Below are 17,392 nucleotides of genomic sequence, written 5' to 3'. Positions count from 1 at the left end.
GGCCATTTGCTTTGTTCAGACAAGTTCATAGTGTCTTTCTCTCCCATTCAGGTGATGGAAGATCACTGACATCTTTTTAAATGCTGCCATTTCATGACTTTTGAGCTGCATAAGCACCAAAACACCAGTTAACTGGTAAATACTGTATTTGACTAAAAATCAGAAAAGAATGTTTTAATCACTAAGCAACAAGGCTATTAAAATGCATTTGTACCATCTGGACTATTGACAGCAAGCCAATAATAGAATGAATTCTTCAGATATGCTCTGTTCTGAACTGAAACTACTCTGGGAATTATGCAGGCCTACAGATGGCTGTCAGCCCTAGCAGCCCCAGCCAATGGTGAGGAATGTTGGGAGTTGCAGTCCAGCATCTGGAGCATCTGAAGTGCCACATGATTCCCAACACCTGCCTTAAAGGGCCTGTGGCACCAAAAAGTAGCAGAGATGATCATTGCATTTTGTGTCATGATTTGTGAAAAGACAGGTGCCTGTTCACATGCTCTGGTATTTTTATCTCAGATATTTGTGATATCTTTTGCCATGCTCAAAGTTCCAAGTTTAAATTTTGAGGCAACCAATTCCATAATCTACACCATATTGTTAATAAATCTGAACGTTGAGTTACAAATTGGTGTCTATAATTTTTAACACATCTTTCTCAGTCTTATCACTCAAGGACTGCATCCATCAAAATGAAAACAGAGGGTTTCTGATGTGTCTGTTCCAGTTGTATCAGCCAGGGTCCATGCTGGCTAGGAATTCTGGACATAGCAGGCCAAAACAAAACAAAACAAAACAACTTTTCCAAGATTTCCTGAACTAACAGGAATGTTCATTGATGATGATCTCACCCATGCAAGTCATCAACACTTCTGTTTGGATTTCCAGACAATTTATTTCTTTCAATGAAATCCTGACAGTTTTGTGGCATTTGAATAATATGCTATATACAGAGACCAGCCTGCATATAGCATATTATTCAAAATAATATTATGAGGTTGGGTGGGTTTCCTGAATTTACACTATAGCCTTGAGATGAAAGCAACACAAGTGGAGAATATGATGTGTATGTATGCGTGCCTTTGAGTCATGTTGCCTTCGAGTTGAGTCATATTGACCCCATGAATTTCACAGAGTTTTCTTAGGCAAGGAATAGCCTGAAGGATTTTTGCCAATTCTTTCCTCTGAAATAAAGCCTATATCACTTGATATTTGCTGGCGGTCTCCTACCCAAGAACTAACCAGGGCTGATCCTGGTTAACTTCCAAGACCAGATGGGATCTGGTACATTTAGAGTATTGAGGCCTAGAGATCACAGTACCAAAAAAGAAAGCACTAAGAATTCAGCTTCATGCAGTAATAGATTGAGACCACCTGAGGCAAAAGAGAAGATTATGCTCATCCGTATACAAAAGCTGACAGGACAGGCAACTGAATCATGCTTTAGCACCCAGTTTGCACTGGAAGGCACCAAGCTAGTTTAGGAGGGCACATGGCCATGTGGCACACAAAGCTCTCTCCCCAACACTACTGTTTCCCAGCTCTTCCAACATGTGCTACTGAAGGCACCTGTGTCTCTCCACAACTCTCAGAGCCCCAAAAAAATTGGAGGGCTGCACCCTCCTAAAATTGTTCACTTTTCCCCCTTCCAAATACCCCAAAGACCTCCTAGAGAGCATGGGCTGCAATTTTGCCATATTTTTCATTTGCTTTAGGCCATCCTGTGTCCAGGTAAGGCCTTTTTCCAATAAGAAACAATGCACAGATGACAGCAGGAAAAAACGTGGCAAAGTTTCCCACCATACCTCCTACCCTACTGGGAACTGGGACACAAATGGGCATCTAGGACAAATGAAGACCTCTTATTTGAAGAGGGCTTTTTAAAAGGGAGTCCAGCTGAAAGATAAAGAACCATAAGAAGGAAGAGAGAGGTTTTGAAGTTTCCCATCAGGACAGCAGATTGAACGGACACGCTTGGTCACATTGTTCACTCTTGTGATAAGACATCTGATGTTTCTGTTAATATTACAGTAATTATATCTGAACTTGCAACACTATAGATGAATTAGCGTATACAAATTTTAAAGAAATCTTCATCTCAGTGTCAGCTGAGGCATTGACTCCAAGCTGCTGCAACATTGTAGAAATAAAAGCAGTTTGACACTATTTAAATTTCCATTGCTCCATGCTATGGAATGCTAGGATTTCTAGTTTGGTGTGGCACCAGAGCTGTCTGACAGGGAAGGCTAAATGTTGCTCAAAACTACAAATCCCACAATTCCATAGCATTGATTCATGACCATTAAAGTGGTGTCAACCTGCTATATATCTACAGTGTGGATACACCCCAGATCAAGTTTTTGCTAGCTGAAACATATTTGGAATATGTAGGTAGACTCGATTCAAACCTGGAGTGGATTCACTGCTCCCTGATATGGGAACCACCAGCTTCCCCTACTTTATCTATTTTTCTTTTATTGATGCATTTCTTCTTATTTAAAAAATACAGAAGTGAATATACATACCATACAAGCTTCTGCATGCATGTATGTTTTTGTGCTAGTGCTCATCACAGATTTTTCCTTTCAAGCAATAAGAAAATGTGTATATGGTTTGAAGGCACTTTGTGAATCAAAATGGGTGACAACTAGGCCCCTTCCATTCTCCAGTTAGGGATACCTTGGGCATCGAATTGGATTGTGAAATGGCTGCTGCTATTACCCTCCCGCTTGTATATACAGAGGTAAGATCATCAACCACCACCAGTTAGAACTGCTGAATGGGATGTGAAGCCTCCAAGGATGACTAATCCCATAGTTTTCTCTGCAGAGAATGAAGACTTCTGCACAACATTCTCTTGCTATTCACACCTTGCAAAATGTTCTAGAGAATTATTTTGCACATAACAGCATGATTTCTTATTATTTAATTTTTCATCCTCACAAAATCATTCCTTAGATCACTTCACAAAGGGTATATGCTGGGAGAAACAGCACAGAAATCTGGTAGCTGCATCATTCTTCCTAACAGTTGGGAATCCCTTTCCACTGTAGGGAAACAAATCAGTCCCTATTTTGGTATACCCCTTGAGACCATGCCAAATTCACATAGCACATCAGGAACCACCACTCTCCACTCACTCTGAACCTCTGGACTTTGTCACTCAGTGATAGTTTTCACAATTCACACCTTTTTCCTCAGAAATAAATTCACTGTCTGCTCCTGGGAAAGTAATTTTCACATTGTCTTTGCTTTTCTGTCTTCTTTCTCACATCCCACACACACATAATTTTTTTTTTCAATTCCCATCCAAAAACTGACTCACTATTTGGCTTTTTCACATCTGTATAATACTTTTTCTTTTTAATTTTTTACATGGTGAGGGATGGAAGCATACTTGGATTGAGATCCTACATCAAACACGTGGAAGGTAACACCTCATCCATGTAGTTCCATATTCACCCCCTGACTATGTATTTCTTTTGGATGGGCACAACGTTTTAGGCCCCATTCATACTGGTCTAAAAGACCTGGAAGGAACTGGGCTGATCCAGATGCCCCTCCCCCGAATCGCTCCGTTAGCAAGTGCCCACTACAAATTTGAAATCGAATGCATTTTGACCTGCAAATTAGAAATCGAATGCATTCTGTGTCTGCTGGCGAGGTGGCTGCTGCCAATCAAGCTATCGTCATGGTGACGTTTGCAGGGCATCGGGGAAAGTGTCCTCCCTTTTTAAAGAGACAGGCACAGGGGTTTCAGCGGCTGAAGCAGGGAGAGAGATGCCTCTCTCTCTCTCTCTTTTTTTATAAACCTGTGGGCTTTGGGGTCAGATCTGCCCCTGTCCCAGGCAAAGGATGGGATTGCCATGCATTTTTTTTATGCTTTTAAAAGCAACATTAGCTTTCCCTTTGCTTCCCTTGCTGTATCTGCTCAAGAAGACAAACCATGCGCATATTTGCTCCAAAAAAATTGTTAAAAATGTAACATTGATTGTTTGCAACATTTGTAGTTTCCCCCTCTGCAGAAGGCAAGGAGATCCAAGGATATAAAGTGCAAGCCCAGCTCCATCTGCCTCTGGAATACAAACATAATGTATTCAATGCGCATATTTGCTCCAAAAAAATTGTTAAAAATGTAACATTGATTGTTTGCAACATTTGTAGCTTCCCCCTCTGCAGAAGGCAAGGAGATCCAAGGATATAAAGTGCAAGCCCAGCTCCATCTGCCTCTGGAATACAAACATAATGTATTCAATGCGCATATTTGCTCAAAAAAAATTGTTTGAATTTGAAAAGGGGGGGGGGTTTGCCTGACATGAGCTCCGTTCGTGACCTGAATTTTTTCCTCCTGCAAGGGAAGGAATGCCCAGCGACAGAGGGCTTTGGGCAGGGGATGCAGGGAAAAGAGGCTCCTAAAGAATGCCTTCCCTTGCTCCCTTCTTCCCAGGGCTCTTTCCTCCTCCCCCTCCCCTCCGATGAGGGGAGGAAATGCCTTGCCCTTTGCCCACCCTCTGACCTAAATCCCTCCCTCAATTTGCCTCGATCGTGATCAAGGCCAAGTTCTCATTCCCAGGACCCGGGGTTTTCCAAAAGAAACGGTATTTGCGCCGATTTCAAAAACACCGCGCTAGGGGCCATTTAACACGGAACGGGTGTGCAAGCCCCGGATTCGCTTGTGTGAGATTCGGGGTGAGTAGGAACTTCACGTGATTGAATCGGTTTCAGAACCGATTTTTTTTGTAATGTGAATGGGCCCTTAGTTGCTTGTATTTTTATTCTTTACATTCTTTACATTACATTTTAGCATTATGTAGTAAGCTGCCTTGACTATATTTAATAATAATAATAATAAATTTTATTTATAGCCCGCCTCTCCCTGTGGATCTAGGCGGGTTAAAAACAAACAAGAATAACAGTAAAATACAACATATAATTAAAATTCTAATTAATCCCCTATCCCAACCCTCCTCCCAGTCATAAAAAATAACAAACTAAAAGCAATAACAATATAAAAATAAACAACAATATAAAATACTAATTAAAGGAACGAATAAAAATTGGCTAAAATTAGAGATAATTAGAGGTGAGAAATCTATCTTTCTTGGGGTAGACGGGGGGCAATCAATATCAGTGGAGGGGAGGCTAATCTGGAAAGGTCTGCCAGAAGAGATCCATTTTAACAGCCTTTTTAAAGGCTTCTAGAGGGGTAATGCAACGGATCTCCTCCGGCAGGTCATTCCATAACCTATGAGTGGCAGATGAAAAGGCCCTCTGGGAAACCGCAGCCAACTTGGTCTTCTTTGGCTGCAGTAAATTCTTCCCAGAGGACCTAAGTGTGCGGGATGGATTACGTGAAGGAAGGCACTGCCGCAAGTAGTCTGGAACCAGGCCACGTAGGGCTTTAAAGGTTATAACCAACACCTTATATCATGCCTGGAAGCTAATTGACTGCCAATGGAGAGATTTTACGACAGATGTTATATGGTCAGTTCTAGGCTGCCATGTTTTGCACCAATTGAAGTTTCTGAACTTGGCACAAGGGTAGCCCCATGTAAAGCGTGTAAAACAGAAAGATGTGCCCTAAATTATCCAAATAAATAAAGCAAAGATTGATAAGGAGTCAGGTGGCTGAGGCTGCATTTACACTGCAGAATTAATGTTATTTGACACTGCTATGGTTCAATGCTATGAAACACTGAGTTTTGTGAAATATTTAGCATTCTCTGTCAGAGACCTCTGGTGCCACAATAAACTACAAATGCCAGGATTCCATAGGATGGCACCATGACAGTTAAAGTGGTGTCACACTGCATTAATTGTGCAGTGTGGCAGCAGCCTGAGATTGCCAAATATTGGCAGGCATCCTGTCTGAGTTACACATGTGTACTGTATATCATGTACAAGTCAACCTCATATATAAGTTGAGGGAAGGTTTCAGGGTAAAAATCCTGGATATTGATATGGCCCATGGATAAGTCGAGGGTAAAACTTAGGGGGCTATAAGGAAGGATGGAAAGGGGGAAATGGCACTTTCATCCCTCCTTCTCCTTCTCTGGACCTCTCCCAACCGATTCCCAGGTGCTGGAGGAGAGGTTTTAACATCAGATTGAGAAAGGAAGCAAGTGGATTTAAATGGAGAGTTGTTTCCGTAGAAAGGAAGGTCTTGCAAAAGGAACCAGGGAGAGAAGCAAGTGGATTTAAATAAAGAGTTTTTTTTTTTTAAATAAGAAGCCAGGGCGGGATACAAACCGCCGCTTTGCGGCGCTTCCCCGCCGGCGCCATTTGCTCCGCGTGGGAGCTGCAGCAGCCAAACCGCGCGGCTCCCGCGCGGAGCAAAAAAGAAGCTCCATTTCGGAGCTTCTTCTTGCGGTGCACTGATGATGTCGCGAAGCGCCGCTGGCGCATTCGCGACGTCATAGGCGCCGTGACACGTCTGGACGCTATGCGTCCAGTACGTAAAGATGGCGGCACCCATGTGGAAGGGGCGCCGCCATCTTGTACGTATTGTATACGTACTAGGGTTGGGGGGGGGGGTGCGGAAGCACCGCCCCTTCCTAACCCTAGTACGTATACAATACGTACTATATGGCGGTGTGTATCCCGCCCAGGTCTTGCAAAATGGAGCAGAGAGGGAAGCAAGTGGATCTAAATGGAGAGGGTTTTTTTCCATAGGAAGCCAGGTCTTGCAAAAGGGACCAGAGAGGGAAGCAAGTGGATTTAAATGGAGAGGGTTTTTTCCATAGGAAGCCAGGTCTTGCAAAAGGGACCAGAGAGAAGCAAGTGGATTTAAATGGAGAAGTTTTTTTTTGTTAGGAAGCCAGGGCTTGCAAAATGGACCAGAGAGAGAAGCAAGTGGATTTAAATGGAGAGGGTTTTCCTTAGGAAGCCAGGGCTTGCAAAACGGACTGGAGGGGAAGGAATTGGTGTTCAATGGAGATTGGGGCATCAGACCTGCTAGCTTTAGGACCTTTCTAAGCACTACTGATCTATTGACCTGTATATAAGTCTACCCCAAATTTTAGGGTCAATTTTGGGGCATAAATTTCTCGACTTATAGTTGAGTATATACAGTAAGTGAAATTTGTATCTGCATAATTTGGGGGGGGGGTCATTACAGAAGTCAGACATGTTAACAGTAGTCATGTTAACAACCAAATTCCATACCCAAACCCATATTTTATCTTCAGCAGCTCCCCCATTTCACAACATATCCAACTGTGTTCCTATAGCAGGATGCACAGCAATAATATCCTCCTCCAGAACTGTGTCACATCTCTCCACCTGCCTCTCTATCCACTTTTTACCTGCTACACCCTCCCCCCAAATGTGGGAGGAGGGCTACAGCATGTAACGGGTGCACTTTGAGATAGTGCGGGAAGTGACGTGGCAAAGCCTTTTGCTACATCTTCCTGATCCACACACCTTGGCCATTTTTTACTATCTGCATCAGCACAGCTGGTGGATCAGTTAAGATAGGGTGGGCAAAATTTCACCCCCAGTCCTGTATCTGTGACCCTCACTCCCTTTCAGAATCCTTAGTGCACTCTTTTGCTGGCCAAAGAAGCTGAATTTCCTCTCTTTTGGAAGTGCCAATGAATAGCAAGTTGCCTTTTAAATTGGTTGCAGTTCCTCTTCACTCTGATTAATGCCCTGAAAATGGTCATTTTTAGTGGACATCCAGCCACCACCACCGCTACTTAGAGTATCATTTCTCCTCCCCCTTTTTCTTCTCCTCTCCTTTCCCCCTCCTTTTATTTCTTTTGTGGGGGATTTCTCAGTCAGTGCAGCCCTTGGAGGCCCTGAGGGGAAGAAAATGGGCTCCTGGACCCACCACAGTTGCCCACTCCCTTGGCTAAGATAAATCTTCTTCTATCACTTCATCTCAAGCTCATGAAAAGTTTCGCCTACTAATATTTCTGCTGTTAATGGCAAAGAAGCCTGTCTAAGAAAAAACTCTGGCAACTCTATTTTGGGCTTCCCAGGAGTAAATAGAACATTAAATCCCATGTTCAGCATTTTTGATCTTTCAGAAGACATGCCCCATTAGCATCACTTAGGCTTTAAAGATTAAAAATATTTTTTTCCCAAACCTTTCAACCACATAAATGCAGACTAAAGAACAGATTGTGCAATCCTCATTCATTTTCTAAAAGACAATTCATTAGATGTCCCAGACAGATTCCTAAAATGTTGTGCTGTCTTGAAGTCCAGAAAATTATACAATAACATTAAAATCCCTGAGAGAATTTCATTGGGGCTAGATTTCCTGTACTGAGTTGCCCTATATCTAGTTGTTATGTAATGTTGCCTCAGAAACTGCCTTGTTGCTTGGCTCATGTAAGTGCTATGTGGGCTTATCGGCTGAATTGCACAAGGGTAGCTTCCTGCTGCTTTAGAAACTGGCTCAAAAGAAAAAAACACACATACACACCACACAACCATTTACTGGAGTTCCCATGATGCCTGCGCATTCCCTTTGTGTCACATGCAGCAACCTGAGAAACTCATTTTGAAGTGGGAAAAATAAATCCACATCATCTTTCTATAGACAAGAAAACCACTGCAGTTTATACCACATAAAGTTCTAGGCTGTATTTCTATATTAATCAATCAGTCTACTAGTTTTTAACAAGTTCTTCAGGTGCATTAGTTGTTTTTATAACCTTCTGCTGTACAGGTTGAGTCTCCCTTATCTGGAATTCCAAAATTCAAAATATTTCAAAAACCAATTTTTTTCTCATGGGTGACTGATATAATGACACCTTTGCTTTCTGATGATTTAATGTACACAAACTTTGTTTCATGCACAAAATTGTTTAAAATATTAAGTATAAAACTACCTTCAGGCTGTTTATGAGATAGATGTGAAACATAAATGAATGTTATGTTTAGACTTATGTTGAGTCACATCTCCAAGGTATCTCATTATGTACATATACAGTATGCAAATACAGGTACAGTGGGTCCCCTTATCCATGGATTTGTCATCCACAGATTCAAGCCCCCGGTTGCTCCTAATGGCGGTGTATGCAGCCATGCTGCACTGCCATTGAGACTGCATTCACAGTCATGGGAGGACCCCTGCAGCAGGAGGAGGACCAGAACCAGCAGGCAGCGCCGGACTGGGCAGATAGGTGCCCACTGCCCTGAGGGAGGCTTTGCTGGGCACTGGAGGGTAAGGGTGGCCACCAGGAAAGGGGTGCCGGATGCCTTGGGTGCCCTCAACATAAGCTGTGCTGCTGCTGCTGCTGCTGCTGCTGCTGCTGCTGCTGCTGCTGCTGCTGCTGCTTCTATGGATGCTTCTATTGCTGCTGCAAGACTCCTGGCCGACCCAGTTGCGGGAGCCCCTTCCTCCTCCATGCCCTGCAGAGTGGGTGGAACCTACTTTGGCATCCCCAACTGCCCTCCCCCCATTCTGCTCCCTGGGCACCCTTTGCCTGGCTACAGGAGCAAGGGGCAACCCACTCCGTAGGGCAGGCAAAGGGTCAGTCAGGAGTCCACACCAAGGGCACCACAGGTACCCCATGCCCCTCTCCAGCAGGCACCCTTGCCCGCCCAAGCCCTCCCTTTGGGCACAGCCTGATTATCCTGGTCCTTCTTCTCCTCTCGTGGGATCCTCTCACAAATGCAGTCCAAATGGTGACACAGTTGTCCCCAATGGTGGTGTGGCTGCATCCACTTGCCACCACTGGGGATAATAGAACTTGAACATCCATGGATTTTGGTATCAGCGTGGGTCCAGAATGCATCACCTGCAGAACCGAGGGCCAACTGTTTCCAAAATCCAAAATGTTTCCAGTCCCAAGCATTTTGTATAAGGGAAACTTATAACCTGTACTATCCCCTAAGCCAGTGCTTCTTAAACTATCTGATGTGGGGGACCAACATTGTACTGTATTTGTGACTCTTGGATATGACTGTTTCTTTCTTTCTAGGAAACTCCAGGGACTGGCAATAGTTTGGGTAAAATAGTAATTGTCAATAGGTATGACTTCCTATTAAAGCACAGGGAACAATGAAAAAGCAGACATGCATTGCTTCAAGTACATATTTTATTTTATTTTAAAAAATCATATCCATGAAAAGCAAGATCAAACTTAGAAAGAGTGAATCACCTGCAGAATCTAAACCCTTACCTTGTCTAGGATTAAATAAACAACTACAAGAATCGGACCTCTGTGAGATCACTGAAGATTAGATATTCCTGTTTCACAGACAGGCATTAAACAGTAGAAATTTCTCATGAAAACATGCTCTGAATAAACATTAACCAAGATGCTCAAAAGCCAAGGGAACTGATCCCAATTTAGCCATTCCCAGTTCCTTAACAACAATAAAAAATCTCAAAAATGCCAACTTCTACTTACATGTTGTGCAGGCAAAAACAAAACTCAACCAAAACTTTTGGAGACCAAGGGTATGATCTACCAGGATGTTCTCTGTCCTAAACTCCATTGAAATGAATAGAATTTGCACTACATGTTTGAATATAACTCCCATTCATTTCAGCAGTGCTCAAGCAGGAGAATTGGACTGTGCTGCAACCAGTTCCTCCTTATCTTATTAGACTGTACCTCCTACCATTACTGATCAGTGCTGGTGCTGGGTTAGGCTAATGGAGACACCTGAGTTGGGAGAAGACTGTTTTAAAGTAGCAAAGTCCAACTGTTTTAAACCAGCAAAGTCCAACCCCTTCTAGGCTGAATCTACCTGAGGCCTGTATTTCAGCTCCACTGCATAGTATACTACCCCAATATGGCCCCTTTACTGCCACACCTGTTTTAATCCAAACAACAGTTTGGAAACCCACACAGGGTTATGTAGCCACATTCATGCAAGATGGTGTTTCTTCTATGTGCATTTGTTCCCCATATCAATTTATGTCTGGCCACATGACCAGAAAGGCTGCTGGTGGAGGGGGTTCCTGCCATGCATGCACATATTCACATAGTCAAATAGCCTTTCTTTATTTTCCATCATTCTGACCACTCACCTGCAGTCCCATTGAATTGGGTTCATACCTAGGCAGTTATCTCAGCCTATACATGTGTTGCCTCTGCCCCATCTAGTTTGCACAGCCTCATTTTCTAAATTGAATTCCCAGAGAAGCAGGTCTAGGATTGATAACATATGGTGCAGGTTTTTACAGATCTACCCAGAAGCAAGTCCTACTAAATGCAATAGTGCTTACTCCCAGGAAAGTTTTCTATAGTGCTTGCCCCCTGAGACTTCCATCACTGTACTCAAAAGGACATCTAAAGGCAAACAGATATTCAAAGATCAAAGCTTTAAATCTTCACAAATGTCCAGAGCAAAGGTGAAAAAAGAGGGGGGGAGGATGCTGAGTCTTTTCCAGCCCTTCAAAAGTGAGAAAGAGCCCAGGTGACACATCTGTGGTGACTCCATACCACCCACCCACCACCATCCAAGCTGGTCTCACCATCCTGCTACCCTTAATTCACCCCAGCTTCAAATTCGGAAGGTAAAACACGCAATTTAAAAAACGTTCCCTCTCAAACTGTGGAGTAAACTGGAAGTTTTTTAAAATAAGCTTAAATTCCTCAGGCATAAAAAAAAATGTTTTCATGGTGGAAAAAGAGGAACAGCATGCATTCCAACACATCGAGGTAAGGATGCATCATTTCATCGGTGTAGACTCAGCCCTAGAAGCAGAGCTCTGTCATATGAAGGCTTGTGTCACCTCTTATTCCTGGGCTTGCCTCAATGTCTTTGCTGAGTTTGAATGGTGCGAGGAAACACAAAGGGTCCATCAAGAGAACCAAGTAATTCTGTCACCAAAAATTTTCTGTTATCAACTTTTTAAAAAGAGAGAGAGAGAGAGAGAGATGCTATTTCTTACAACATCTCTGAGTATTAGATGGCAGTGTATAATTCCAGAATGATTAAAGATGCAATAGGATTCACTAATGTGGAATGTAAAATGGGTGTTATCTCTTTTTTTGCCTCAGAGAGACTGCCTACTTATAACCCAGCAGGCTATTGAGAAGTAGAGGTACAAAGTGTTGTTTTTAGCTCACCATATTTGCAAGCTATATAGCCATCACAAAGGGATGAGCCTTCCAGAGAACAAACTAGCAGAGCATTTCCCAGGGCAGGGCGTGTCTGAATGGACATATATGTACAGTAAATTGAAATATAAATAGTCGTAGTGAGAGCAGTAGTCAACAGTGCTCGAGAACATGCAGCATTGCTGACAAGCTTTGTAAACCCAATCAGCTTTGCTGTGCGTGTCAAATTAATGCCAAATGCAGCTTTCTGCATCAAACCCATGCTCCCATATGGAAGCATAAGACTACAAGTATTGGGGCTAAGGTAGTCCCTCATGTTGGCTAATTCTCAGGAGACTCAGATTAAGTCAGAAGTCTTTAACAACCAGCTACAGCACTGGACACTTGCCATCCAAACCAACCCCACAGACTGATCTCTCTTTCCTCTCATCCCAGGGTCAGTCATACAGCCATCCAAAGGTAGAAAAGAGGCACTAATGTTTTGCCTATATTTGGGTGTGCTTCTGTTCCATGTTGTCTTTTGGGTCCCCAGTTATCTTGTGACCACTTCAACACTAGACCAAGACTATCTTCAAACACATTTTGACATTTTTCATATTCCATGTGCCCGACACATGGCTAGTGCCATACACAGCCTATGCAAAATGGAGTCCACGGTTACCTCTTAGTTCGAGGCAGAGCAGATCAAGCCACATGCTTCTTAGTCCCAGCCTGAAACCAAGACTGTACTGGAGAAAGAAGAGAGAGTCTCTTTGACCTCACTGGTCTGGCAGCTAGAATACTGGCAGTAACTGAAGGAACTCTGTCATGCAGGAAAGGGCCAGCTTTTACACCTCAAAAGAGGTGCAGCTGGTGTGATTTCTCCATACAGATTCCTCCTCTTAAGTCTTCTACACAGTCTCTACTTTTGAATCATAAGTTACATCATTGGAATTTGGTGGATAGCTTGTTGATGATTCTATTACAGAAGGAGTCTCTGTATCCGTCCTGATGGCATTTGGTTCAATCAATATGGCCTAGAAAAGAGAAAACATTAGGCTTGCTTGCATTCCCACATTCCTCTCTGGTGAGGAGCAGATTTAGGGGTCAGAGAGGCCACACTACCTTCTCCCAAATCCATTAGGCCTACGTACTTTCAGATGCTGTACTCACACACACCCGGAGGCCTCTCCTCCTCTGCCACCCTCTTTTACTACCACAGTGAAAAGATGTCGCTTACCTTTAAGAATGAGTGGTTTTCCTTTGAAACTGGAAAGTGTGTGCACCCTACGAATAGCAGATTTGCTACCTCAGAAGACATAATCTTCTTGTTACTGAGATAGGAAGGCAGATGCTTACTAGTTTCAAAGGGGAAAAAATACTCTCAAAAGTAACCTGTGTTTTTTTACCAATTTTCAGGACATTTGCCCATAGAGCCTTGAGGAACCCACAGAAATGGATGAGGCAACCCAGAGGCTCAGATAGACTAGTACTCAGATAGACTAGTTCATTTCCCACTGATGTCATAACTTGATTAATGGATCTGGTCTTAACCCTATTATTGTCACATCCCTTCCTTATCACCACCCAAACAAAGCTATTTTCCTACCCACAGAAATAGCCTTGCCTCCAATTTTCTTCCCACCTTACCCTTGCCATCTTCTTTCCCATTGCTTCTTGAATGTCCATTTATCCAAGTACAACTTACATTCTAATTCTCAAACAGAGATACAATTACAACCATATTGAAAATCATGCAGTACCTCATTGGAGTCAGAGCGGGTTGCTCGGCACCAAAAATATGCAGTGGCAGATGCGATGCAAAATTCCACAATGGTGAATGTCAACAATACAATGGCGATCCTGTTGCCGGTCTTCCCCCAAAAGAAAACATACACAATATTAGAAGCTAATCACCAGATTAAAATCTATTGATTTATCTTCCAGATACAAAAATTTACTACTTTTTAGCCTATGCATTACAAAGAAGACCTTTCAAGCCATAAAGCAAATTGAGTAGAAGTTTCCTTCTTGCAGTTGCATGTGGTATAATTAAAGGAGTATATCACATGGAACATTTTGGTGGTTTTGTAACTCAGTTCCAGCTCACTTCCGAAGTGATTGCACTTCCAATGATGCGGTTTCATGTCATAAAGTGACTGTTTTATCAGACGCCATTGATTTCTATGGGAGCTGCTTGCAAATTGCTTCAGCAGTGTTTGTGAAGTCACCTCTCATTTTGGTAAAAACAGGAAAAAAGTGACTTCAGAGAATTCGCTTCCAGGCTCCCTTTGATTGCACTGCGATTTGGTCTGGTGTGAAAAAGGGGAATGACGGAGCACGATGCCACCCCCCTTGGCCCCTTGCATCCTGCTCCGTCATTCCCCTCCTCCTCCTTCATGCCATCTCCTCCTCTCTGCCAACCAACCAATCCCATCATCCCGAGTCCCCTGCGTCCTCCTAGACCCCGATCTGCTCCCCTCCTTCACCCTGCCACCAATCCCATCATCCCCTGCCTTCTCCTAGACCCCCATCTGTTCCCCTCCTTCACCCTGCCACCAATCCCATCATCCCCTGCCTTCCCCTGCATCCCGATCCTGGCCCCAGGGACCTCCAGTGAGCTATCCCATTATCCCCTGACTGCTCCTGCATCCCAATCCTGGCCCCAGGGACCCCCAGCGAGCTATCCCATCATCTCCTGACTGCTCCTGCATCCCGATCCTGGCCCCAGGGACCCCCAGCGAGGTATCCCATCATTCCCTGCCTTCTCCTAGAACCCGATGAACGATGACAGCTAAGGAGGGGGCAGGGAAGGAGGACAGCGTCTGAAGCCCCACTGAGCATGTGCAAGGGGGCCGATTTGAATTGTTGACCCCTCACAGTATGCTCTGGTGTGGTAATACAATGTGCTCTCACTCCCCTTTGCTTGAGTCTATATCACGTGACTTGCTTGGAATCGAACTGACTTCACTTGCCCCTCACTTCGGAAGGACAATAGAAAGGCAACAAGGTGTGGAAAAACATGACGTATTAACCTCAATCCGCATTGCTAGAGAGGAGTGACTCTGGATCGGGTGTTGAAAAACATCACACTTTACACTGCTAGAACAGGAGTGACTGCGGATCTGAGCTGCAAACCCCCCCCCCCCCCATGTGTGATAAGGTCCATAGAAAGAACATTCAGATCTGATGTAAATCTATGTTTTTATATATGTTTATTTCATTTTATACATCCTTTAAAGATCTCAAATAGAGTTTCATTACGCATCCCAAAATACAAACCTACACTCTTACAATTCATACAATTCCTCATTCAATACTTCCTTGTTGCATGTTTTTGGGATTTTCTCTGGACTTTGTTTTTTTTTCTATCTGTCCTTTCTTCTTCTGCTTGTCTATGTTGTTTTATCTTCCTTCTCTTCATAACTTGTTTTATCTCTGCCTTTTGTTTCCCATTTTAGATCTAATATCATAGTGTTTCCCCATGCCTGTTGCAAATATTTCAATACTTTATCCCAGTCTTCCTTTAATTTACTATTTCTCTGGATTTGTAAATGTGTCATCAATTTATCCATTTCCAAAGCACTTAATAATTTTTCTGACCATTCTTCTACTTTTGGAATTGCTTCTGTTTTCCACTACTTTGCATAAACCATCCTTGTTGTTGTTAACATATATATCTATATTTTACCATATTTCCTTTCTATTTTATCCTCTATTATGTTTAACAAAAATATTCCAGGTTTAAATCATATTCTCTCTTGTAAAATTAAATTATATATTTTTGCCCAATATCTCTTCACCTTTTTACACGTCCATATGACAGAAGGTCCCTTTTTCTTTCCCGCACTTCCAACATTTATCTGAACAATTCCCATATATCTTACATAGTTTTCCCAGGATCAGGTACCATCTAAAAACATTTTACAGTAGTTTTCTTTTAGATCTTGACAAGCTGTAAATTTCAACCTACTACTCCATGTTTTCCCCACTGTGTTAGTTCAAATGAGTATCCTAAATTCTGTGACCATTTATTCATGTTTTCTTGTATTGCCTCAGTTTCCATACACAATTTCAGTAGAAATTTATAGAGAGAAGACACCAACAATTTTTTGCTAGTTGTTAATCACTGTATTATTTCCAAATTTGATGTTTCTATACCCACTAATTTAATATTCATTAACTCTCTTCTTTAACTGCCTATAAAGAAACTAGTTACTGTACATTGTTTTCTCTCCATTTCTAATCCCTTTTGTGTTTTTAGCCTTATCTTGTTTTCTTCATAAAGTAGTACTGTATATCTTTCTATGTATACCAAGTTTCTTTTAACAAGGGGTTGCTTCTGTATAATGCCGTCATGTGGCAAGGCCCAAGTTGGTATCTTCTCACATGTAATATGTCTTTATTTTTTCCAGACATCAAGTAGTGGTTTCCTAATAAAATGATTTAAAATTTCCTTATTCATTCTCACTTTATCATGTAGCAAAAAAGCATGAAACCCAAAATGTAAATCTGCTCCTTCTAGTCTTAGTAAATTATTATCTTCTGGATCCAATCCTTAAGCCAATTTAAACATGCAGCCTCAAAATATTTTTTTTTAAATTTGGCAATGCTAACCCTCCCCTTTCTCTGGCATCTTGCAGATACTTTAACTTTACCCTTGGTTTCTTTGCATTCCATATAAAAGCTGCCAAATCGCGGTGCCATTCTCTAAAGGGAATATCATTCTTTATAATGGGGAGATTTTTAAACAAAACTAACATTTGGGAAGATGTTCATTTTTATTGCCACTATCCAATAACAATAGTTGTAAACTTTCTCCTTTCTTCAGATCTTTCTTGATTTCTCCCCAAACCTTTTTAATTATTAGCATACAAGTCTGTGTATTTTTATTTGTGAGTGTTATACCCAAATATTTTGTTTTCTTTGTTATTTTGAAACATGATTTTTCTCCAATAATAAGTTTTCCTTTTTATCCAAATTTTTCATTAGTATCATTGTCTTATCCCTGTTAATTTTTAACCCTGAAATCATATCAAATTCTTTAAATTCATCTAATAGTTTTGAAATATCATTTACAGGATAACTTGATGATATGACAATATCATCAGCAAAAGCCCATAGCTTAAATTCTCCCCCTTTCACTTTAACCCCTCCAATATTCAGGTCTTGCCTGATTTTTGCCCCCCCCCCCCAAAAAAAAAATCGAATATACTGTAATTAAAAATAATAAGGGAGATAACTCATACCTTTTTGAATTTTTATAAGGTCTGTCCTTTTAACATTCACTGTCACTTGGGCTTTCTGATTTTTATAAATTGACTTGATCCACTGTATTAACCTCTCCCCCATTTTCAAAGACTTTAAGACTTCCACCACTA

At 42.1% G+C, this 17,392-nt stretch overlaps 1 protein-coding gene across 2 annotated transcripts in view; it reads right to left on the bottom strand.

Moving 5' to 3' along the window:
* Window positions 1-10,041: 10,041 nt before the first annotated feature.
* Window positions 10,042-17,392, bottom strand: part of LOC149314227 (membrane-spanning 4-domains subfamily A member 12-like) — a 34,564-nt gene continuing 27,213 nt past the window's right edge. For both annotated transcript variants that reach the window (XM_089520689.1, XM_089520688.1), the window contains 2 exons: window positions 13,775-13,885; window positions 10,042-13,048 (listed from right to left, as the gene is read on the bottom strand). In XM_089520689.1, the coding sequence (XP_089376815.1) occupies window positions 12,923-13,048; window positions 13,775-13,885 (237 nt within the window). In that variant the 3' untranslated portion in view covers window positions 10,042-12,922. The remainder of the gene's footprint in view (window positions 13,049-13,774; window positions 13,886-17,392) is intronic.

This window comes from Sceloporus occidentalis, unplaced genomic scaffold, assembly GCF_023333645.1.
Source record: "Sceloporus occidentalis isolate IW3139 unplaced genomic scaffold, rSceOcc1.0.p SCAF_4, whole genome shotgun sequence".
NCBI lineage: Eukaryota > Metazoa > Chordata > Lepidosauria > Squamata > Phrynosomatidae > Sceloporus > Sceloporus occidentalis.
This window is presented reverse-complemented; position numbering and strand designations above follow the sequence as displayed.